Source organism: Eurytemora carolleeae, unplaced genomic scaffold, assembly GCF_000591075.1.
Source record: "Eurytemora carolleeae unplaced genomic scaffold, Eaff_2.0 scaffold1558, whole genome shotgun sequence".
Taxonomy (NCBI): domain Eukaryota; kingdom Metazoa; phylum Arthropoda; class Copepoda; order Calanoida; family Temoridae; genus Eurytemora; species Eurytemora carolleeae.
This window is the reverse complement of record NW_019397531.1, coordinates 20,543-46,261: the sequence shown is the minus strand read 5'-3', so window position 1 is coordinate 46,261 and position 25,719 is coordinate 20,543. Positions and strand designations below refer to the sequence as shown.

At 30.8% G+C, this 25,719-nt stretch overlaps 1 protein-coding gene across 1 annotated transcript; it reads right to left on the bottom strand.

Annotated features, from left to right (window-relative positions):
• LOC111714753 (tryptase gamma) lies at positions 1–25,719 on the bottom strand. The gene is made up of 16 exons (XM_023489938.1): positions 25,698–25,719; positions 15,362–15,404; positions 11,910–11,990; positions 11,442–11,504; positions 10,940–10,980; positions 9,282–9,417; positions 8,077–8,174; positions 7,747–7,800; positions 7,614–7,656; positions 5,713–5,784; positions 5,242–5,303; positions 4,638–4,748; positions 2,593–2,690; positions 1,328–1,425; positions 880–956; positions 1–301 (listed from the first exon to the last, which is right to left on the bottom strand). The coding sequence occupies exons 2-16, from the start codon at positions 15,362–15,364 to the stop codon at positions 208–210; spliced, it is 1,131 nt and encodes a 376-aa protein (XP_023345706.1). The 5' UTR covers positions 15,365–15,404; positions 25,698–25,719; the 3' UTR covers positions 1–207.

The following is a 25,719-nucleotide window of genomic DNA, read 5'->3' as shown; positions in this document are numbered from 1 at the left end:
TTCTATTCCAAAATTTTATTTTTTTTAAATTATTTCACTTTTATTTATAAATTGTTGATGTTTTTCATCTAGTCGAAAAATAACTATAATCACTTTGTTTTTATTATAAAGTCAATCACCCATATTGTTTTTGTTGTACAGTGTCAGTGTTTGTTGAATATATGTTCACATTGATCTCTCTGTACAGTTGTACTGTATAAACAGTTGCTATTGATACAGCTGATCAAGAACTAAAGTCCAGCTGACTATCCAGTTTGTGTACTTTGTGACTTCTGTATATAATCCAGGGTAGCTGCCACATCTTAAAGAAACATTGATTAAACAATAATAATAATAAAAATATCCGGATAAAAATTCTCAAATAGTGAGTGTACAAACAAACAACATTTTTGTGAAGTGAGAATTATTAAAAATGTTTTACTGTAAATTTTAAGTACATTAAGATATATGTAGACAACTCTGAAACTTAGTCATTTAGACAGCCTTGACTTTAAAGTGTCACTACACCTTGGCCTTTAATTTTGCCTTGCCAACTCACTTATACTTTCTTGCTGACCTAGACATATACACTTTTAAAAGTATTACGCGTTTGTTTCTAGTTAAGCTGTTAAAGAATTTTGTTTAGGAGCGTGCTAAACCTTGGTTTAGTGTGAGTGTGAGCCAAAAAAATCAATGCTTAACAAACTAAAAACTCTGGTTCATTTTAGTTACCGGACCGACTTTTAATCAGTATGAGCAAGCTGTGCAGTACACATACGGACAATAGACGGTAAAACGTGACAGCTTAAACCAAATTTACCCTTTCCTTCTAGCAAGAGTAATGTAGATCAAGTATGTACAAGCTTCAGAGAGACCAAAATTAGAAGAAAGTGTACTCACCCCTTCCCACTGCTAACAATACCAACAAGTTGATATCTGCCTTCATATTCACACATTAGGGGTCCCCCACTATCCTCCTAAATAATTCCAAAGGTACAGCGATTTCTATAGAAAACAGTGGAACAGCGACGTTATGAGGAGTTTATTTGTTAACTTTCAAAAAGGAGCTTTAAAATAAACAGTTTGTCCTAAATACAACTTTCCGATAATGGTAAAAGATGTTCATGTTTAGACCTAACTCAATCCTAATAAAATATGTTATCTTTTTCATTTGAGACCAAAATGGTATCAACATCTAATGAAGGTTTTTGTATTTGAGTTTAGGTTGGGTTAAACATAACAAATTTTCTTTTACCATTCACAGGAAGTTGCCCAGGCCTAAATATGGCTCATCCTATGTTGGGAGGAATCCATTATTATAATTTTTCTGGGGATTTAAGTCTTTTACCTGACATGCATCTACTCCCTGTCCAGCGCAGAATTTACCCGTTCTATCAACATCTCGACCATATAGGTAGTTACAGTCACTACCATCCACTTTACCAACTAGATACACACAAGTAGTTAGAATCACTACCATCCACTCTACCAACTGGATATATATAGGTAGTTACAGTCACTACCATCCACTCTACCAACTGGATATATATAGGTAGTTACAATCACTACCATCCACTCTACCAACTGGATATATATAGGTAGTTACAATCACTACCATCCACTCTACCAACTAGGTATACACAGGTAGTTACAAATACAATCACTACCATCCACTCTACCAACTAGGTGTATATTAAATATATGATCTCGTTTAAACATAAAGAAAGATTTAGGCTTCCTTATTTTGACTATGTTCACAACAAGAATGCAGGGAATTCTTTTTAAGCAATTTAAGGAGAAATGAAAGAAATTGGGTGAAATACTTTGAATCGTCAAATTTAAAAAAGTGTTTTAGCTGTTTTTATGTTTATGACCCTATTGGCTGTAAAACAGAGAAATAACCAATCAGAAGAATCTTTTCTGTTTGGCTGAGATTCAAAAAGTGATAGTCATCAGGAGGGACTACAGACTACAGAGTGACCAGTCCAGATTCCACGCAAAGAAGTGGGTGATTCATATTTTCTATCAATTGGTAAGGCAAACTTATTTATTTAAACACTTTTGGACATAAAACTTATCTTTTTTCCCTTAACAAGGACCTTTAATCTATTAGCATGATCCTAATAATTAAAGGACAGTCAACTATTGTTGATGATCAATGATCAACAAATAACCAATGTTAATGAACAGTAATTATCTGAGACATTCAAAAAACTAGTTCTTGGAAAGGAACATATTGAAAATAGCAAACATTAGAACTAATTTTGATGCAGTTAACAAACATGGTTCACTATCAATTTTAAAAATGAAGAACATGTCATTGTCCAGCCCTAATCTTGATATTGTTTTACCTGTGATTTGTCCAGCCCTAATCTTGATATTGTTTTACCTGTGATTTGTCCAGCCCTAATCCTGATATTGTTTACCTGTGATTTGTCCAGCCCTATTCCTGATATTGTTTTACCTGTGATTTGTCCAGCCCTAATCTTGATATTGTTTACCTGTGATTTGTCCAGCCCTAATCCTGATATTGTTTATCTGTGATTTTTCCAGCCCTAACCCTGATATTGTTTACCTGTGATTTGTCCAGCCCTAATCCTGATATTGTTTAACCTGTGATTTGTGCTGCTCTGACTGAGTCTGGGTAACTATCTGTATTATTGTATTCCTGCATTCCCCAACCAACTATTTCACAGTGAGAATTCGCCCATCTAAAAATATGTACAGGGTTACCCACAAAACAAGAGACATTAGACTGTAGATTTAATGTCAAGCGACTCTGACAAGTGAAATGTCACAGGTCTGATTTAAAAACTAAAGAGTAAATTGAAAAACGTACGACTAAACTAAATTCAAATTGTGTTCGGCAGAACTTAACTTGTGTACTCCGTATGTACTCAATGACATTAGAACAGCCAATGTTCACAACTAGCCCACAAAATCTATAATATCTACAGGGTATCCCAATGAACATGGGAATTGAGAGACAACTTGAAAGTCGTCTTTGATTTCTAATATTTAATGCATGTCAACGAAAGTGATAAAACTGCAATAAGTTAAAATACTGCAATAATTGTGTTCATGAAAAATGCCGCAAGGATGGAAGACGATATAAAAGTTGTCAATGAATGTAAATCAGAAACCCTTTTTCAACTAATTGGACAGCTGTCAAATCATAAAAATATTTCCCAATATTTTGAACAGTGGCGTACGCCTGCAAATTATATTTGCACCTTTATAGTTTTTTCTTCTAAACACTAGCTGTTTAACAAATATTTTGCTAAATAATTGGATTTTGCATCAAATATTTAGATTTTCGAAATTTGCATTATTTTTGCAACTATTAATGTAGAGAAAAAATGGCTTTTTTTGGGACAGAAAAGAGTGTACCAGTAATAAGGTTTTAAAATAATGAGAAAAACTCACTGATCACATATAAATAATATTTAATATTTGTGGACTATCAAAATCAAATCAAAGGAACTATAAAATATATTAGTAAAATTCGGAATGAAAGAAAAAGAGGAAAAAGTAAGCATCATTCAAAAACCTTAATAAAGAACCCCAGACATTACTCCATGGCTCTAAATGTACCAATTTTAGTTCTAGTGACATTTTCAATTTTTGTACACCTCTCCACTTATTGTTTTTAAAACAATTCCGTACTGCATAAAGGAATTAATTATTATTATAATTTTATTATGTTTTTTACAATTCTTTTAAATTGTAAACATAAGCAAGTAAATTGTGATAAACCAGTTGATCATGAAATCCCAACTAGGAATAATATTCCTTGCTGTCCTAGATAAAACAAGAGATAAAATTCAACTGTAAGTGTAATTTCAAGTGACCCTCCATGCAAATATGGCAATGCCCAATTTACAACTGTACCCTTGAAACCTTAATGTGGAATATAACGTCATTTTTCTGACTCAAAATGTGTTATTTTCAGATAGTCTTTCTTTTAAGCAAGAAATACGCACGTCAATTAGCTGAGAAACCGAAAATCAAAATAAACAGTTTTTAACAACGAATCATGGAGTTCTAATTCATTCTGGATCAGATTAAGGTTTCAAGGGTACCGTTGTAAATCGGGCATTGACATCTTCGCATGGAGAGTCACTTGATATTACGCTTACAGTCCCTTTAAATATAGAAACCATTCTTACAGTCCCTTTAAATATATAAACCATTCATACAGTCCCTTTAAATATATAAACCATTCTTACAGTCCCTTTAAATATATAAACCATTCTTACAGTCCCTTTAAATATATAAACCATTCTTACAATCCCTTTAAATATAGAAACCATTCTTACGCTTTTTAAATAAGATGAATATCTTTTGTTAGTTAAAAGTTTGAAATAAAACTTAAAACATAAAAAAATCATTGTAAAAGAATTATAATAGTTTTTTTCTGGCCAATTACAGATTTTGCCAAATTTTAAGAACATTTCCACCACGACCACCAACCACAACCACAACCACCAATATATCGCGAACCCAATATTCTAGATGAATTGGTCTTTTCTAGTTCTGAATCTGACACCACTATCTTGCGGATTTTATAATTCCCTTTCTGAGATTCTTATCAAAGTTCAAAGTTCTTTTACGAAAATTTTGGAATTATTTTCGTGGATTTTTTTATTAAATTTTACCTGTCTATAGGTGTGTATGGTGGGGGTATACAGGCAGGAGTCACATATTTGTCAAAATTAATTTTTCTCAACTGTTTCCTCGGTCTGATAACCAGGAGGGCAATATCATTCCTAGAAATAAGGTTTACAATGTCATCTTCCATGAAATATTTTACCGTTCAATTGTGTCCGACAAAACTTCAACGAGATGTTTCCAAGTTGACCAAATAGACAAAGTTTAAATAAATTTTGATATTGAAAAATTCTCGTAAGACGTTTGTTAAGATCCCTGAAACCTTAAAACTTCCCCCTAATTAAAATGAGATCAGAGAATATTTTGAAAATCTTTACTCTGATAAACTACAGTGAGTACCAGAAAACTCTGGAATAGTAAGACGAGTTTTAGACTCAATTTAAGACTTTAAATAATCCAATGAATATGAAACACATCAATTGTGCAGTGTTAACAGACCAATTTCAATTAACAATTGATTTAGTATATTTACCAGTAAAACTATTTTCTTTGAAACTTAACATTTTTAAATCAAAACCTTTCATTGGTTGATAAGAGATAATTAAAATTTGTTAGACTATATGATAATAGAAATCCCCACCGATTTCATACCTGCCATCTCCGCCAGGTTCACTGAGTGGGATAAAACTTTCATGTTTTATAATTCTCTCCACCTGGAATAATAATGATGTTGATGATAATGCTAATAATCATGATGATGGTAATAATCATGATGATGATAATAATCATGATGATGATAATAATCATGATGATGATGATAATCATGATGATGATAGTAATCATGATGATGATAATAATCATGATGATAATAATAATCATGATGATAATAATAATGAGAGGAGGAATTGTGTAATGCGAATTAAACTTCTTCTAAAAAAAATTTAAAAAGTGATAGTAACACTAATAATAATGATACTTGTACCTGGAATGTTTGTTCACTAAGGTCCCCCTCAGCTATATAATAATAACACTAATAATAATGATACTTGTACCTGGAATGTTTGTTCACTAGGGTCCCACCCAGCTATATAATAATAACACTAATAATAATGATACTTGTACCTGGAATGTTTGTTCACTAGGGTCCCCCTCAGCTATATAATTATCTCCAACCCTGACAAACCAGTCCTCGTCCTGGAACCAACTTTTTTCAGAAAATTGTTCAAATATTGCTTAAATGTTTTTGATCGTTTTTAGAAAAAATTCAATAAAAATTCCAAGATATCGAAACTGTATTATGTTAAAGTTTGCTTTGATTAAACTTTGCAATATCTTTATCATAAAAAATAAAAAATGGAAAAACTATTGTTACAACGCGTTCGTTTTTGCGTCGTTTTTTGCATATATTTTCTATTAGGGTCAAAATTTGACAAAATTAAAGAACGGCAAATATTGGCAAAAAATGACCAAAAAACAAACCAACGAAACACTAGTTTTGTCCCATTCTTTAAATGTTTAAATATCCCTTCTTAAAAATTCCAAAACCTATTAAATATTCCCTCGATGCTTAATTGATATCCACTGTCAGCACTTTTAATTTGAGGATCCATAAAAAAGTCTATACATTCCCATATCTTCATTTTAGTTATTCCTCTACTGTTCAAAGCTCCCTTCAAATTCTGTGTAAGTTTACCATGCGGGATATCGAATAAAGATTAAATATGATCTGCAGATTAACAAAAGATCAAGATCAAGCATTGATCTCGATATCCGCTATACAGATTTTTCAGCTCAGTTTATTTTGAGGCTTCATGGCAGAAACAAATCTTAAGGAGGAAAAAAGTGTTCTTTAAAAGTTTTTTTTTATAAAAGACTAATTTAAATTTACTTTGATGTGGTTTAGAGTAATATCAACACACAATTTCAAAGATATATAAATAGGCCAAGCAACTCATTAACCGAGATGGCAATGCCTGATTCACAACAGTACTCTTAAACACTTTGTCTGATCAAGTATGAATTAGAAATCAATGTTTATAATTTAGAAAACTGATTATTTTCAATTATGTTTTTTTTTTTAATAAATGGACTTGGGCTTTTTTACTGCAGGGAAACATATAGGAATTATCAGAATTAAACACTGTTGAACCAAGAAAAACGACAGTAACTCCCACAGTATAAATAAGATAAAGGTTTTAACGCTACTGCTTTGAATCGGGCATTGCCATCACTGCACGGAGGTTCAATTAAAATTAAGCGTACAGCCCCTTTAAAGGGAGTGACCGGCTATGTAAGATAGTTGAACTGAGTATACAGTGTTTTGGAAAACTTCTTTTGGATTCACTTGAGACATATTAAACTTTTTAAAGATCTTTGAATCCTGAGTTTAAGCGCAAATTCGACGTTTAAAACTCCTACTTTGGGGGTGGATACGTTTTCAGAATTAGTTTTTTTAAATTATTAAATAACGACAACGAAAAATAGAGTAAAAATTATACAGTAATCATAATTAGATGGTAGGAACATATTTCTCGAAAGAAATTTGTCAATAAATCAATGCTAAAATCAATTATTTCGTTTTCATTTTTATATTGAATTTCTTATCTTCTATGAATTTATTCGCAGATTTCTTTAAATTCTTAAAATGTCGTCTTTTCAATAATAATTCTAGAAAATCTGCGAAAATCTGTGTGAATAATTAGAAACCAGAATAATAAGAAAATAGAAACTATTAATTGAACAAGATTACTTATTTTCAATGATAAGATTAATTTTTGTTTTCTCAACATGTTCCTATACATGACGTCTGTAGGACTCCAAAGTAGGAGTCTTGAACTTCGAATTTGCGCTCAAACTCCGGAATCAACGATCTTTAAAAAGTTTAATATGTCTCAAGTGAATCCAAAAGAAGTTTTCCAAAACACTGCATACTCAATTCAACTACCTTACATAGCCAGTCACTCCCTTTAAGAAATGCAAATTTCTTTAAAAATTAATTTCAACTTTTAAAAAAAGTTGTTTTCCTTAAATTTATCACTAAAACAGTGTGCAGCTGAGACCAAAACTCTAAAAAATAAAATAATTTAAATTTTTTTATAAAATAATTTCTAATTTTTTTATAAATAATTTTTTATTTTATTCTTTTTAATAGTTTACCTATCAGAAACTATTGCAGCTGCGCACATAAAATAAGCTTCGCCAGTCGATCGTCTGAAAAATCAATTACACTTTTGTAATCAATCAATCACCCTTCAATTGATCCGTTAGTCACAATATGTATTACATTTTTGAAAAAGCAATTAACTTACGGAAAAGTACTAATCTACGGAAAAGAGCTAACCTACGGAAAAGTACTAACCTAAGGAAAAGTACTAACCTACGGAAAAGTACTAATCTAAGAAAAAGTACTAACCTAAGGAAAAGTACTAACCTACGGAAAAGTACTAACCTAAGGAAAAGGGAGGCTAACCAAGGAAAAGTACTAACCTAAGGAAAAGGGAGGCTAACCAAGGAAAAGTACCGTCTGGAGCAGGTTTAGCTCCGGCACTCTCCTCATCCTCCCAGATTATACGTCCGCGTCGAGCCTTAGTAAAAAATGTTACTATAAGTGATGTCCAGAAATCAATGGAATAGAAAGACGACATTGTAGCAATATTTTAAGGGAATTGGATTTTGTTAAAAAGCAAAATGCTTTACTAGACACATATTAAGTCTCTTATTTAGTGACATGGATCTGTTTACACTGCACAATTGCTCTGTCTTTTGTTCCTAAGACTTTTCAAATTGTCTTACTATTCGAGGTTTTCTGGATATCACCGTTGTATTAAATTATTGGTAAACTTCAGTGCTAGGCGATTATATCAACACAGTGAAGACGACTTTTTATTTGAGTTTTGATTGTTAACAAGCTTTTTTCGAACAGTTTATAAGTAATTATAAGAAATCTTTTTTAATTGACAGCTTCTTTTGATTTTTATGTTTATGTGTATCCATACTGTTTGGCGGCTTGATTTAGGTCAAAATTCAAATCAAAAGTCGTCTTCATTATATTTATAAAATTGCATATCACTGTATTCAATATCCATGCATGATTTTGTTTGGAATTTGGCAAATTTGGCTTACTTCAATACTTTTCTTGCTTTAAACTCTATAGATTTCTTGCCGGGGGACTGAATTAGGCGAAAACAAGGAGTATGAAATAGAAGGGAGATACAACTGACGTGGCCCGCCCTCCTATATGGTTATTGGTTATACGTGCTTTGCAGACGGTACTTCATTTGTATAAGAAATATTTGTCTGATGTACAATTACCGCGTGTAGAATAACCTATTCTGAATATTTCTTATACAAATGGAGTACCCGTCTGAAAAGCATCCATAATCATATGGTAGGGCGGGCCGCGTCAGTTGTATCTTTTATTTCATACTCCTTCGGCGAACAGAAATCATGCACGGTCGGTTCACTTAGTCCTCCTATGGGACGGTTTTCCGTCCTATTTCTGCCAACTACAGTTGCAAACTTATTGGCTCCAATTGGTGTATGCCTGGCCCAGATTAAGTAAAACTACTCAATGGTTTTCTTTTATGATCAAAATAATTATGTGTGAAGAAATTACTCTTTGATCCACAATGAGCACTCATTGGTATTTTACGGGAAAAAATCTAAATATAATTTTTGCGGTAGTTGTGCACCTTGTGTTGGGGTTTGTAATTAGAATATCGTCTTCCACATTTTTTACTCCACTTCTCCACTGCAGTGTATTCAGGAGGAGGTGGTGTGGTTGTTGTTGTTGTTGTTGTTGTTGTTGTTTCTACAGAATTTACTGAACTAAAATTAAAATTCTGTGGATATGAATATGGTTTCTTTTGCATCGAAGTTAGTAATTTTGACTGATTATATTAATCAGTCAAATGTAAATAATAACCATTACCACATGGAGTATAGAAATCTACAGGGTGTCCCATGAAGCATGGCATTTGAGAGACGACTTAAATGTCGTAGTTAACCTTTGAAACCTATCAAAGGATGAAGTGTGCTTAAAGGGAGTGACCGGCAATTATGTTACTTGAGCTGAGAATGTGGTATTGTGGAGAAATTTTTTAAGGATTTATTTGAAACATATAAAACATTTTAATGATGTATAATTACTGAGATTGAGCGCAAAGTCGACGTATGGGTGGTTACGTTTTTAGAATCGATTTTTTTGAAATTACTTATTAAATAACGACGACGAAAAATGTTTTAAAAAATCTGCAGTAAACTACTTAGTTATTTAGAAACATATTTCTAAATAGAAATTTGTCAATAAATCAATGTAAGAATCAATTAATTCGTTTTCATCGTTATATTGAATTTCGTATTCTTTACGAATTTGTTCACAGATTTCTACAAATTCTTCAAATGTTGTAAGATTACTTATTTTCGATGATAAGAGCCAATTTTTATTTTCTCAACCTGTTCCTAAACAACTAATTAGTTTATTGTAGAATTATTGTTACATTTTTTGTCGTCGTTATTAAATATTTTTTTAAAAATCGATTCTTAAAACGTAACCACCCAAATGGATGATTTTGAAAGTCGACTTAACGCTCATCATTAAACGTTTTATATGTCTCAAATGAATCCTAAAACATTTCTCCCAATACTACATTCTCAGTTCAACTACCAAACATTGCCGGTCACTCCCTTTAAAAAATGTTCCGCATGACTTAAATCAACTTCTTTTCCGGTAGTTATACGCCACAGATATCAGGCAATTATACCAATACAATGAAGACGACTTTCGGTTTCAATTTTGATTAATATTAAGCGTTTAAACAGCATAAATACACAAATAAATGGAACAAAGAAAAGAGCTGTTAATTTAAAAGACTTCTCTTTAATTACTTGTAAACTTGTAATTCGAAAAAAGCTTGTTAACAATAAAACTTAAATAAAAAGTCGTCTTCATTATATTGATATTAACGCCTACCAACGTACAAATTTTGATATTTGATGTAAGCTCAAAGACGAACTTTAAATCATCACTCAATTGTCATTGCTCGTGAAACAGCCTGTACCTGAAACTGTCCACTGCTTTCTAAAGAAAGCTAAAACAAAAAGCTCATCAAAAAAGTGTAATATTTTAAATCAATGGATTGAAGTCTAACTTCGGGGATAAAGGAGTGGCGTTAGTTAAACAGATATTATCAAACAAATACAACTGTGTCACCAAGCTGCTGATAAATAAATTTTAGTTTTAGAATTCATGAAACAACAACAAATTATATCAAAAATGTTTAATTTAAAATAATGCCTACATTGAGAAAAGTTAAATTATGTTAAGTTTATTTAAAAATTTTAAGCTTACCTAAAAATACTGTTATAAGGAGGAATTCTGATATATGTATCCTAAAATATAATTTTTATTTTTTTTATTTTTTCTATCATTTTTTTCAATGCAATACTTAATTTTTGTTACTTCCTCCGTTGGGACACAGACTTCAGGAAATCTTTTAATTTTTTTTTGTGGCCGGGGGGGGATTAAGTGAATTTATTGCCCTACAACAGGGTGATAAAGTAACTTTATCGACCTGCTTTTAAATAATTTGAGTAAAACTTTATATGTTATTGAAATTGGTATCGCACTTAATAATACCCATTACAATGACATAAATAGATACATTAGGAGAAAATGGTTAAAAACGTCTTATATCCAAGACTCCATATAAATTCACTGTGTTGCATTATTCCACTCAGATTGTAAATAATTAAATTTAGTAATGTAAACCTGATAGTACTGCTGATATCTAGATCTAAATGAATATAAACCTGATAGTACTGCTGATATCTAGATCTAAGTGAATATAAACCTGATAGTACTGCTGATATCTAGATCTTCGTGGACTACTCAGCTGATTATTGTACGAACCAAACTAAACAAATTTAAATATTTAAAAAAGAAAATTTATTTTTATTTCGTTACGTGGATTTTCTTAATAAATATTAAATATATTGATCCAATTATGTTTAAGGTCGATCTTGTTTTTTGTGTGCCTATTGCCTTACAGAGGAATTTGTTAGTGAAACTGAAAGTTCTAGAAAGCTACAAGATACAAAAACCATGAAAAAAATGATTCCATGGTTTTAAAATGCCTAAAACAATGTTGTCACATGCTAACAAAATGCTTTCAGTCATTAGATATTTTTTTAAAGGGAGTGACTGGCTAGCCATGGTAGTTAAGTTGAGAGTGGAATATTGTGGAGACATTTTTCAGGATTTATTTGAGACCTTTAAAATGTTTTTACGGTTTATAACAGTTTAAACAAGTCGTACTTACTCCAAGGAGCTGTGACAGCTGAGACAGCTGACCTACACTCTCCCCAGCTAGCAACATACATACAGCTAGCTCCAGATATACCTACAGATAGATATATATACATACTGATAGCTCCAGATATACATACAGATATATATACATACATATAGCTCCAGATATACCTACAGATAGATATATATATATACTGATAGCTCCAGATATACATACAGATAGATATATATACATAGTGCATACAGATACCTCCAGATATACCTAGAGATATGTAATAAATATCGGGTTATACAATATTCCATAAACATTTGCAATACGGTGTACATTATTAATAAGCAATGTTTGTACATAAAACCCATTATTCATATTCAAATACGACTTTTTTGATTGTGCTGTAGTATATCACATGATTTGCCTTAAAACATGTGATATAATTGAGTAGGTATTGAAATTACACCTATTAACCCATAAATAGATAAAGACGTATGAGTTGTAATGTAATTACGTATATTAACTTTAACTTGTAACACATGGATCTTAACTAGGCTTTGATTACAGTATAGAGTAATTTGGGTTTTGTTGAAACATACGAATTGAGATGGTGCCTTGAGTATTGGTATTGATCTATTTGATAGCCACGGGATTGTTGCCGTGTGATCGTGTCCGGTTTGAGACATTGATCAATTGATTGATAGTGTCTGTATTGACACCGATAGCTAACAAGATCACGCCCAGGTTGTGGCGTTGATAAGTCACGGGATTGTAGCCGTGTGGATCGTGTCCTGTTCAAATTGGATCGCGGACTGGTTGAACCTGGACTAATACAGTTTATGGGACGAACTTTTAAAAGTACGGCATTTACTACAGATAGACATAAAAACATACAGATAGATTGTAACATAAATACAGTTAGCTCCAGATACGCCTAGATATTAGTAATTCATTGGGGGGTGGGGGGGGGGACGATGCCACCCCACTCTCCCATGACTTACGCTCCGGAACACCTCTTAAAGGGACTGTAAGTGTAATATCAACTAACCCTCCATGCAAAGATGGCAATGTCTGATTTACAAAGGTACCCTTGAAACCTTAATCTGATACAAAATGTGGAAGATACCGTCGTTTTTCTGACTCGAAAAGTGTCTATTTCTGTGTGTTTCTCCATTGCTTCTTATAACAAGGAATGCGCTAGGCACTTTCTCAGAGAAACCGCGAATCAAATAAACATTTTAAAGAAACAAAAGTATTGATATCTAACTTGATCTGAAAAAGCTTTCAAGGGTACCATTGTAAAACAGACATTGCCACTTCTGCATGTAGGGTAACTTGAAATTACGCTTACAGTCCCTTTAAATTAAAACCAAACGCGTAGTTCAATTAAGGTGGCTCCTACAAATTATTTTAATATTCAAAAATAAATTTTAATTGGAACATTTTAATTAATCAAAGCCAAGATATTTATCAGATTGAGGACTGATTAGTTATTAAGATCTGGTTTTAGCAAGTTAGGCATATTTTGCAATGCACTGTTTGGCAAAGGAAAAACACATTTGTCAACTCTATAAATTTCTAAAATTGTACTCAATTTTCCAAAAGAATTTTATAGTGATCTAAAATCAATTTCTTCATTTCTTTCGTAAGTGAAGATTGGAGAATGAAAGATTATAATTTCTTATACATCTACCCTCTTTCTCCAAATTTATAGATTCAAATTCAGACGAAGGAATTAAATCTTTGCAAACTATGTGTTTCTAAACCCTATATCTTAGCATCCCCTATAATACCTTAGCTATTTAAACTATGAATTCTGTTAGATCAATAAATCTAAGTTTGTACATTATCCGGTTTGCTAAGATAAAGGGATTAGAGAATTTGAGTTTGTGGAAAAAAACTTAATTCCTTTTATTTTAAGTAATCCTCTTATCGAAAAAGGTAAAGAAAGCGACATGTTTTGTTAAAACTAAACATGGGCAATAAAAAATTTACAAACACGGCTTAAACTTGATGGACATTTAAAAGAAAAAATCTACGAAACCTATTTTATATATATTTTTTCGAGTACAATGAAAATTATCAAATATAGGGATTTGTATTATACGTTTTTGATTAGACAAATGATTAGACAAATGATTAGATTATAGAGTGGAGTTAAGTAAAAAAAAATGTAAAACCGTCAAGTTTGCATGCACTGCAAGTGTACTTCACACATTTGCGCCATATAACCTTTGGGCCCTCGAACATCTTTTTATAAAACAAAAATTTCTTGAAAATTATCATTTCTCTGACAACCTGTACTGCATTCCCGAGTTCAATTTAGCAACAACTTCATAGAAAAAAAGAAATTGTAACATATATGTCCAGGGATAATACTGCAAAGAAGAAAATATTCGATTTACTATAGTGCTTTTTAAACCTTTAAAAGGGGGGCATGCCCCCCCATAACAAAGCTTGCCCCCTCTGTAGGGGGGGCAAGAAGTCCTGAACAGGGGTCCATATATCTAAAAAAATAGCTAATTTTCTCGAAAATTTGAAAAAATATGCACCCACAGTAATTTTGTTTTTTCAATCCTAGACTCTTTAAGCAAAATCAAATTCCACTAATATATACTCAGATTCTTTTTATTTTTCCACTTTCTTTAAAAATGTCTCCTTGGATTTTTTAAATTACACTCAAACATACTTATTCAAATTGCCCCACCAGACTTAAATTTGCCCCTTTATTCAACATTTGTAACTGTTTTTTTTTTTATATGCCACCAAATATTTTTAATTTGCACCTAAATTTAATTTTTTTATCCCAAATGTTTTAATAATACAACCAACTTTAAAATTTACAGTCCTAACTAAAAAATACCCCTTATATTATTTGGATAATGCTCAAAACATAAAGAAGTTTTGCCCCCAACAAAAATATAACCCTTAGTTTAAAAAATGCCTCTTTATATATTTTAAAAATACCCTAAAATAAAAAAATTTGACTCAAAAATAAGGATTAAAGATTTCCCATACACAAAATTCAGCAAACTGAAAAAAGCCCCCCAAAAACAAAGATTTGAGATTTCCCCCAACTAAAAATTTTTCCCCTAAAATATAGTCTAAAATTTTTAAATTTTTTCCCACACAAATTTGTCCACAAAAATATCCTGAAGCTTTTTAATGGATAAGTAAAATACACTTTTTTCTTGTAGAGTGACCTGAATTAACTCCTACTGTCCCTTTGTGCAAAATATGCAACAAAGGAATTGAGTCTTTGCCACAAACTCGGATTTTCCCATCCCTATATCTTTTAACCTGATGGCAAAATCTTTTGATATTTCAAACTTCATAGTTTGAAATGTCTGAGGTCTACGATATTGTGTTGAAAAGATATAGAGATTTGAAAATCAGAGTTTGTGTCAAAGACTAATTTCCTTTCCATTTCAACTCAGAGGAAAAAGAAGAAAACTTGAGACAATACTTACCATGATAAAGCCTACTATACGTTTCTGACATAAATCATTTTACCTGAAAAATAAGAGTATTTAGAAATGTTAAAGAAAACTAAAGCGACCCTTTACTCTGTAAAATTGAAGAAAATACATGAAATTTAAATATAGTGTAAACAATAAATATGTAACTTTCCTTATACTTTCCTTTCCTTTTCCTTTTAGTTCTAGTTTTATATTTTTTTAGAATCGGGGGGGAAATATTCCCACAACCTCTACTTTTAGAGATTTTTAAATATTTTCTCCTGAAACACTTTATTTTGTATGTTTTTGTTATATTTCATAAATAAATAATTTTTTACTTTACTTTTTTTATTTGCAAACTTTTCCAATAAGCGAAGTTTAACATTTACATACTCTTAAAATGCAATATAATATCATCATTGTTGACCATCTTTTATCAAGTTTTGCTAATTAAGAAAAAAATACCAAAATTTTCATTTCAGTTTTAAAAAATACCATTTTTCAGCCATATTTACGATTTTAAAAACCAGAGAATTTCTCTTAACAATCCTTTAAATAAATTTAACAACGGTTCCAATTTATTTTAACACCCACTGTATAATAATCATAACAATATTTTTACCCAATATTGAAAATGATGTAACTTGAAATATTTTCTCTTCATTTTTCTTGCATCGATGCAACTCTGAGTAAGAGAGTGAGAGAGTGAGAGAGAGAGAGAGAGAAAAAGGTGAGAAATCAAAAAATAATTTGCAAACAGATTGCTGCGTCATTTTTGTCATTTCTTGTCCATTTTTAGATTCATCCTCATGTTGGAAACATTAGAGAAAATTCACAGTAAGCCTGCAGGGGGACCACTACAAATTTAGATTAGGAATACCACTGTAATGCTTTTAATGATCCATTAAACATGATAAAACTTTAATTGAGAAGTGAGCACAGACCTTTATGACATAATAAGCTGATTTTTAAGCAACGGGTGAAACGTTATTTTCTGTGTTAAATTATTAAAAGATTGCTTAAATTTTGTTTCCCTATTCCGCATATCTATTAATCGTTTATAGTATACACTATCATTGCTCTTGATATACACTTTACCAGTATATAAAAAAGATGCTAATTAAGGTATTTTGAAGACTTTTTTACCGTAACACATTAACAGATATACGGTAAACTGTGAGTCGTAACTTTAGATCATATTTTCACCCAATTAATGTAGAGTATTTGTTGTTTGTTTAAAATGTTTAAGTATACATATGTAATATCTCTTACGCTGATGTTGACGGAGTATTGAATGAGACATCCAAATAGGACTGAAAATATTTCGATACAAAAAGGATGTTGTACGTTTTACGTGAATAATTTTACAGGTGTCCTTATTGTTTTGATTTGAAGCTTTTTATGTGATAAAATTGACTTAGAAAAGTAATTACTTACATCGTAGCTTGATATGGATGGATACTGTTGTGAATTATTCACCCAGTCATATCAAATATCTTTGGTAAATCTACTGAAGGAAGGTTATTACAGCGATTAGAGAACATGAACAGTAAAAACCAGAAAGCTCTGGAATAGGAAGACGACTTTTATACTCAAGTTATGACTTTAAATAGTCCAATATGCATAAAGTGCAGCAATTGCACAGTGTAAACCGAATCATTTTACTTAATTAGCGATTTGTTAATTGTCTAGTAAAACTATTTGCTTGTAATAACATGAAATACACTTGCTAGAAAGTCGTCTTCCTTTTTAAAAGTTTTCTGGTTATCACTGTAGAAAAATAATCTATGGAAGGATTAGATAAATTCTTTTCGCCCATTGGGCGGAATGATTTGTAATCTAAACTGTAAACTGATCCTTTTAGAAATCAACAGAGATTCAGCTTTTTCAAACTCTTGTTACTATGTTGTTCACGGGCAGTCATAATACATTTGAATTTCCGAGCCGGGTCATCCTTTCCGGTCCCAGTTTGTACTGTATCGCCCGGACATTGAGTAAATAAAGCAGACACTCAATATGACTAGCCGGTGCAACAAGGTTGACGCGGTCAGACTTTAGGTTGAATTTACTTTTACTAAAGGGTAAAAGGTGCGTGTATTTTTATAGGGGGGGGGGAAAGAGTAGAACAAAAGATATTATGGAGTTAAATTTTTGTTTTATTCAGTTCCATTATTGCCTCGCTATAAATCCATATTTCATTCAAATGTGATTTCCGCCGCATCTGCTTAGCTTGTCATGTTTAACAAGAATGTCTGTATTCTATCTCTGTATAGTGTTGATATGATTCAATTTGTACCATTAAAATCCCTATTTAAGAAATGATTAAAACTGCTTAAAAAAAAGCCTAATATTTTGCTCTTTTTATCGAATTAACAAAACCATTTTAAAATCATGAAAAAGATTTTAATTATATTTTAGGTAAATCAAAAACAGCCATATCCCTGTTATTTTGTCGTATTTTTAATTTAAATATTCGAAAACAAATTTATTGGAAAGGAGATAAAATTATAAAAGGGTATCATTGATAAAAGTTCAATCACTTAAAACTGAGTTGATAATTCCTCTTTACTCCGAGATTATCAGATTCTAGCTTAAAAACTTAAAATATGATCTTCTTAAAATATCAAAATAAATCCCATGAAAATTTCTCCGCTTGTCATTGTCATCTAAATAGATAAAGTAGTAATCTCTGTTCGTTAGGATGTCCGATAATAACTAATAAACCCCGTGGCCGATTTGCCTCAAAATTGTCGAAAATGCATGAGCTAACTTTGTTTTGCGAAAGTAAGTTTTTAGGCAAAAAACTATGTTCCCAAGTTAGTATATATAATTTAGTATTCAATGTAAGTCTGATTTAGCAGTCTTTGAATTCTTAATTTTTACAGAAAAAATATGTTGAATATTCTGCAGCCGTTGTAAAATTAGCATAAATTCTGTGAAATTACCTTTTTCGCACATTTTTCTGCATTTAAAGGTTTTGTTTTTTTCTTCTATAAATATACTGTGCTTGTCTGTCTGTTTGTTTGTCCATTTGTATCCGATAAACGTCAAAACGGCTGAACCGATCGGGCCCAAATTTTGTATGGGACATCACATGATTTGCCTCTAACAAAATTAAATTTTTTTCGTTTTTGTTTTACAATGTATTCAAAGAGAAAATGCTTACAAATGAAATAGAAGATGGACGCGAAGCGCCCTGGTAAAATTATAGAATCGCAAAAAGATGTTTTTTACAAAATCTATGTATTTATATTGCTTACCTTTTCGTCTGTCTGTTTTAAAGTTTGTATCAAATAATAGTTAAAACGGTTGAACCGATCGAACCAATCGTTTTTAAGTAACCAACTTATTCTTAGTGGAAATTTTTGAAAATTTACCAATGAAAACAGAAAATCCGCGAATTTTTGTTGTTGTTATTATTTTTGAGTGTACAAAGAAGAAAGGCCCGGAGATACACGAGCAAAAAAGGCTATTTAAACCTAGTTAGATAAAATTGTGAACGTAATAACTTGAAATGGTTATTTTATAAAATATTCTGATATTTTTTGAATAATAAAATTTGTTGTTGAATATAATACACACAATGCACATTATATTTGTTTGTTTTTTAAAAATATTTGCAATGAACATATAAAATATATATATTTTTTTGTACAATCTTTGCTATTTATTAAATACATCTTTTGTTAAAACTTTGCTGTATGTATCTACTATCTATATATATACTTTGCTTGTCTGTTTGTCTGTTTGTGTACAATAAACGTTAAAACGGCTGAACCGATTTCATGACTCCAATGAAGGTTTAAGGAAGATTAAAATTTCAAAAATTAGCCAACATCAAAATTCGATTTTTATCAAATTTTGAAATTATTTTTCATAAAATCCGCGAACCTTTCTTGGTTTTTGTTTTTAATGTATAGAAAGAGAAAATGTTCACAATTGAAAAAGAAGATTGGCGCAAAGCTCCCTGAAAGCCTTGCAGTACAAGACATTTGTTAAAAAATTTCTAGTTTACATTTATGTTTTAATATAATCTTTGCTATCTATCTATATATATAGTTTGTTTGTCTGTTTCTCTCTCCGTTTGTATTCAATAAACCTCAAAACGGCTGAACTGATCGGGCCCAAATTTTGTGTGGGAGATCACATGACCCCAGGGAAGGTTTATAGATACTCAGAATTAAAAAAGATCAAAAAGTTTAGTTTTTTTAAATTTTGAAAAACCATGAAAAGCAATTTGAAAATCCGCAAACTTGTTTTGTTATTGTTTTATAATGTATACAAAGAGAAAATGTTCACAGTTGAAATAGAAGACGGGCGCAAAGCTCCCTAAAAGTCTAGTACAATATAGTTGTTTACAACAACTTTATATTTATATTTGTTGTTTACCTTCTTGTCAAATAATTCCATGAAGGTTGAAAATATTTGCATTAAATGCCTGGGAAATAATTCTTTAAAAATTGTTTATAAAAGAAAATCAACAAGAATTCAACCGTTGCAATTCACAAGTTAACCGTAAATACTATATTGAATATGTATAGTTCAGTTTTATTTCGAAAAGAGAGAATTAGCGAAATTTAAAGGGACTGTCAACTATTTTTCAAGTGCCCCTGTTAAATGGTTTAATGCCCCTTGTTTTTGGGATTGATTTTACATTCCAAATTTACGGCTGCATCTTTTAGTTCAAACCTGTCTCAGACAAAGTCTTTGACCCATCCAACGAATGCTCCCATTCTCCAGCAATTACGAAAACCAATTTGCTAAAAATTATCATTATTAATTTTCACTTTTTAAATAAAACCATCAAACTTTCTATTTAACATTTAACTCGTATCCATGATATATGAATATAGATTATTTCTAATTGCAGTTCTCTGTAAAAATGTCTTGAAACAAGAAAATAAATTCAAAGATTTTATCTTTTTTTAATTGTTAAAGAACTGTATGGTATAGTTTTGAATGAAAAATCAAATGCATCAAAAGGGACTGACTCCATGTCTGTCTATGTTGTTTTTTTGATTTTTTCATCTTTCTTTCTTCAGTACTTTCCAGATAAAATTATTTGTCTAAAACGATATCTTTTTTTCATTTTTTAAGAAAATTATATTTTTCAAAAATGAACCCTGGAACCTTGTAACCCTGGAACCCTGGAACCCTGGAACCCTGGTACTCTGTTACCATGGAACCCTGGAACCCTGGAACCAAGTATTGAACCCAATTCAACTCCTCAACAACAGTTTGTATGAAGAACGTAATTGGTGGGCACACCCCCTTTGTAAAGGGGAAACGAAATAGTTGGTTTTTATGAGAGGGGGTGGGAAAAATTACATCCTTAAGAAAAAAGGAGGACACAGAAAATATACATACACAAATATAATGATGTTTTTTTCATTTCTACAGTTTTTAAAAACTAAAAAAAAATTATTTACTTACAGTGGATTCGTCTAAATTATGAATCAAAATGCGAAAAACTTCGGTTTATAATTTGTTAAAATTTAATTCCTTAAAATTTTACCCTCTTATAGTGTGCAAAAAAAGTCTGCCAATTACTCCCAAGTTTTACTTCTTGTAAGTGCGAAATATACATTTTTGATTGTGCTAATTTTTTATTTTTACTGCTTAAAATGTCTCAATTGTTGCCAATTTAGAATATTTTATTACATCAAAAAATTTGCAATAATTGTAATTGTATATCTGCTAAACGTTTTCTTTTATCAGTAAAAGAAAATGTTCGAAAAGTGTAAAAAAAACTTTTTTTAAATCGAATGGAAACGAAGTTTATCTACATAATTAAAAATAAATACACTAACATTATATGAGCTTTAAATCCAAACATAAAAAATTAAGATTTGTATCGTCAATCATAAGCTTTAAAATAGAAAATATATAAAAAATATTAAGCAGAATTAGGGTTTTGGGTTAAAATGCTTTTTTCATTTATATCANTTCATTGAGCTTTGCAAGTTTTTTCAAACAGTACTGCACGTGCTTAACCAATACATTTCCCTCTGGGTTGTTTTAAACTTTATTGAGTCCGAATTTAATGAATTTGAGCCGTGGCTTAAATTTAAGCTGCGGCTCAAATATGATGGTAGATTCCACTTAAAATCCCATTCAATGTTTCAATATTTAAGCCGGCGCTCAATTGAAACAGCTTTTTAGGGGATTTGAGACGCGGCTCAAATTCATTAAATTCCGACTCAAGATGTTTTTATTTTAGAAAAATTAATAGATTAATAGTTTTTAGTGAAGGCAACCATTTTTTACTATATGCATGTTTTTTTTTGACAAAATGTAATTTCACTTTTTTGACAATGTCAAAATTCTAAAAGTAAAAACTGTTAAGTTTGAAGGCTTGTTCTAGAGGAAATCAAGAATTAAATGTACTCAACGAGGTTATAGTTACGCGTCTGGTAAACAATTTGAACAACTTTATTTTTTTATTTATTATAAACTATATGCTTATACACATACAGCTATATGTATCATGTTAGACTAAGCTTACATACATACTGCAATAATCTGTAGAACTCTGCCCAGAGGCAATTGAGGGTTTTAGTGAAGAATGATATGTATGAATTATTTATTAATGTCTACAAATATAAAGTAGTAATCACTGTTTGTCTGTCCGATTGTTTGAATGTTTGATCATAACTCAGTAACCCCCTGGACCGATCTGTGTCAATTTTGCTGGTTGAACCATGGGAATGTTCTTGGCTTGATTTAAAAATTCTAACTTGAGTAAATTGACTTTTATATGGATAACTTGGTTTCTAGGCAAATCCTGGTTCCCCTGCTAATATATATATATTTGCCTAGAAACCAAGTTATCCATATAAAAGTCAATCTAGAATTTTATATATAATACATAATATAATAATATAATATATATACATTACGACAAGTGACAAATGTAACTGTGTCTCTTCCTGTACTTTCTTCGTGAGCTTGATTGTAAGATAGATAAATAAATAGATAGATATATACATAGATAGATAGATATATGTAAGATAAATAAATTCGTAGATAGGTAAACAGAAAGATAGATACATAGATAGTTAGTTGAATAGATACATAGATATGTAAATAGACAGATAGAAAGATACACATATAGATAAATAAAATAAATACAAATAAATTCAATTGTACCACATGTGTAATTTATACACAGAATAGGAACTGAAAGGAACTGGAAGGAACTGAAAGGAACCGAAAGGAACCGAAAGGAACTGAAAGAAACTGAAAGGAACTGAAAGAAACTGAAAGGAACTGAAAGGAACTAAAAGGAACTGAAAGGAACTAAAAGGAACTGAAAGGAACTGAAAGGAACTGAAAGAAACTGAAAGGAACTGAAAGGAACTGAAAGGAACTGAAATATACTTCTAAACAGAAGAAAAAGGATAAAATTTAGAAAATGTAAAATAATTTATGAATTTGTGATCAATTATGCTTTTTAGTTGTCTTTCATAATTGTGAACAGACCCTATATTTCTTCTCCCTAGTTGGTAATTACTAGTTTTTATCATGCTTTGAATTGGCACTTTGCAATACAATAGATCATTATTAGTGCGATAATGTAGCACTGACTTTTTGCTCATATGCAAATCATGCTTTTGCAATCTATTTTTGATTAACATCTATTTTCAGAAATTTGATTAGTATTTAGAATTTTCATCTATATCAACTTTGATATTTCAATTTTCATGCTAAAACTGAGTAAACCCAAGGTTATAATGCAAGGAAAATTAATTGCGGTTGTGTATACTCTGTGTACATATTGAAACCAGTTCTCTCTGGGCGGATTTTGTGAACAAAAATAGAAGCATCAGTTTTCTTCTAGTATACGAGGAGGAACAAAGCATTTAATTTTGATAATTCACTTAATAGTTCCCTTTGACCAAAATATTTCATAGATTATTTTTGTGAAAATGGGTTCCATGTCAGGCTGTGACATCCGTCTTGTGTTTACTTTTCCGCCCAAAGACAGTACACTGCAGTACACAAAATGAGTACACTTCTGAAATAACTTTCCTTGCATTAGTACCTTGAGTAAACCAATCTATATAAAGAAATAAGAAAGAGACGCAATTTTAGTGATTCTCCATTTGAAGAGGGGTTTGTCCAGATCCCAATGGTTTCCTTGAAAGCTGATCAATATTATGGAAGATATTGCCGTTTTCTACAGATTAAAACTGTTAAATTATGATTATTAATCAATATTTTGTGATGCAATAAACTTTTGTAAAGAAACCACAACTGAAAATGATCAGTTTTCAAAGAAGAAAATCATGACTTTCTAATTTGTTGTGTTCAATTTTTATTTATTAATCAGTTGAAAAATTTATAAATATCAATATATTGCACGATAGATTTTTAAAAAATTGATTAAATGATAAGCATTATAATTTGTGGGAAAAAAACAGTATTTTTAAACAGTAAAATTTAGATTTATTGCAGAATTTCAACGTAAAAGATTGCAAAGACATAAAATCATTTTAAAAGAGAGGGCTTGCCCGATGTTTTCTCTGTTTAACGCTTTCTCTATATATCTAATAAACTTCAGTATGATAGAAAATAAAATCCACTGGTCGCACATTGTAAACAAATTAAATATAAGTTTAAAAATGTTAAAGTATGAACTCGATATCCACATTACAAGAGTTCCCAACTCTGGTGTCAGTGATTTAAAGAAGAGGTATAGCTTCTCACCCAGCGTTCAGTAAAATTGTCACACAACGCGAAAATTTAAATTTGAAGACTCGCATTAAACATGTTAACGCTTAAATAATCGATGACTATTGTTTGTAATATTTAATGATTTGTTTGGAATTAAATTGATTTGTTTACGATCCGAGTTGAATGTTGCATCTTTCTGAATTTGTATGGACACTACGTTCTTCGGTATTAGTCGTTTTTAATAATTTTCTCCTTATAGACGCAACAGATAGAAGTAAGATTAGTAGCGATAAAATGCGCTTTTTTATCGCATTAAGCCTATACCCCTTTTCATTTTTAGCGAACACTCCCTTTAAGAGATTAATTTTGGTTAAATAAGTTTCTCTTCAGCTTTTCACCTTAACTCCTTCAAAGCTAGTCTAAAGAGACTGTGGGCGTAGTTTAAAATAACTTAAAATATTTATAGAACTTTATAAAACTAAATATTTTTATTTTCCGTATAGTTATACAAACTCATATTAGATTTCATATTATATGTTGAATATATCACAATGGTAGTCAACGGAAATTATATTTGTGTATTTGATGTGTGTTACTAAGTTGTAACCAAATAATATTTTTTCTATAAAAATTGATAGTGTCCTATGATTTGGACATAATGCATAACAATGACGACATTCTTCAATAAACTCGTGGCATACTTTTAATGCATTTATATATTTATAGAATGGTGCACTGTATTTCCACCAGCCAAACCCGCTCTTGTCCATAGGTATTTCTGATTTAAAAATGCAGTTTTTTCTGATTTGTTTCTCTGTATAGAAGTTGAGCCTATGTTTACATACAGTAGACTATATACTGCATAATGCATAAAAGAGACTCCAAATGATAAATAGGAAACAAAAACATTAATATCTACGTCTATACTTGATCATACAAAACTTTTAAGGGTACTGATGTAAATCGGGCATTGCTATCTTTGTATGGAAGGTCACTTGAAATTACGCTTACAGTCGCTTTAAATTTGACAAGATTGCCCATTTTTGGAACTCATGGAGAATAATATACATGGATCTACGGGTTGATAAGAACATTAAGCGAGGAATTTATATGAATACGTATTTTAGATAAGTATCCGGAATTTTAATTAAAAACTACATATATATATATGTATATATATATAAATATATATATATATATAAATAATAAATAATACAGGGTGTCCCAGAAAACATGAAAATGAGTAAACTTTTATGAGAAAAATGTTGTGAATGAGGATATAGAAACTAATAAAAACACTCTTATTTTTTATTTCAAAAAATAATGTTTACACAGAGGCAGTTAAAATTTAGAAATGTCAAAATTCCAACTAAAGTATCTACTTTATTTATCCATAATAATGTTTTAGATGGTTCCACTAAAAATTCGTTGAGTATACATAATAGCTTAAAGACCCTTTTAAAACACTTTTCATTTTTCATAAATTCAGCAAACTCTCAGCATTATTTCAAGCATGACCTATCAATGATTTACAACGGTACATGAACGGTACATGAACGGTACATGAACGGTACATGAACGGTACATGAACGGTACATGAACGGTACATGAACGGTACATGATTGGTACATGAAGGGTACCATTGAATTTTTATCTTATCAAAAATGAATATCTCTTTTAGAAGTGAATCAAAG

Excerpts from the sequence above, each read along its gene's own strand:
- LOC111714753 (XM_023489938.1), bottom strand. Across the intron at positions 5,304-5,712 it reads CTAGTGAACAAACATTCCAG|GTGGAGAGAATTATAAAACA; the intron begins GTACAAGTATCA and ends TTATTATTCCAG. Across the intron at positions 957-1,327 it reads AGGGAGTAGATGCATGTCAG|GAGGATAGTGGGGGACCCCT; the intron begins GTAAAAGACTTA and ends GGAATTATTTAG.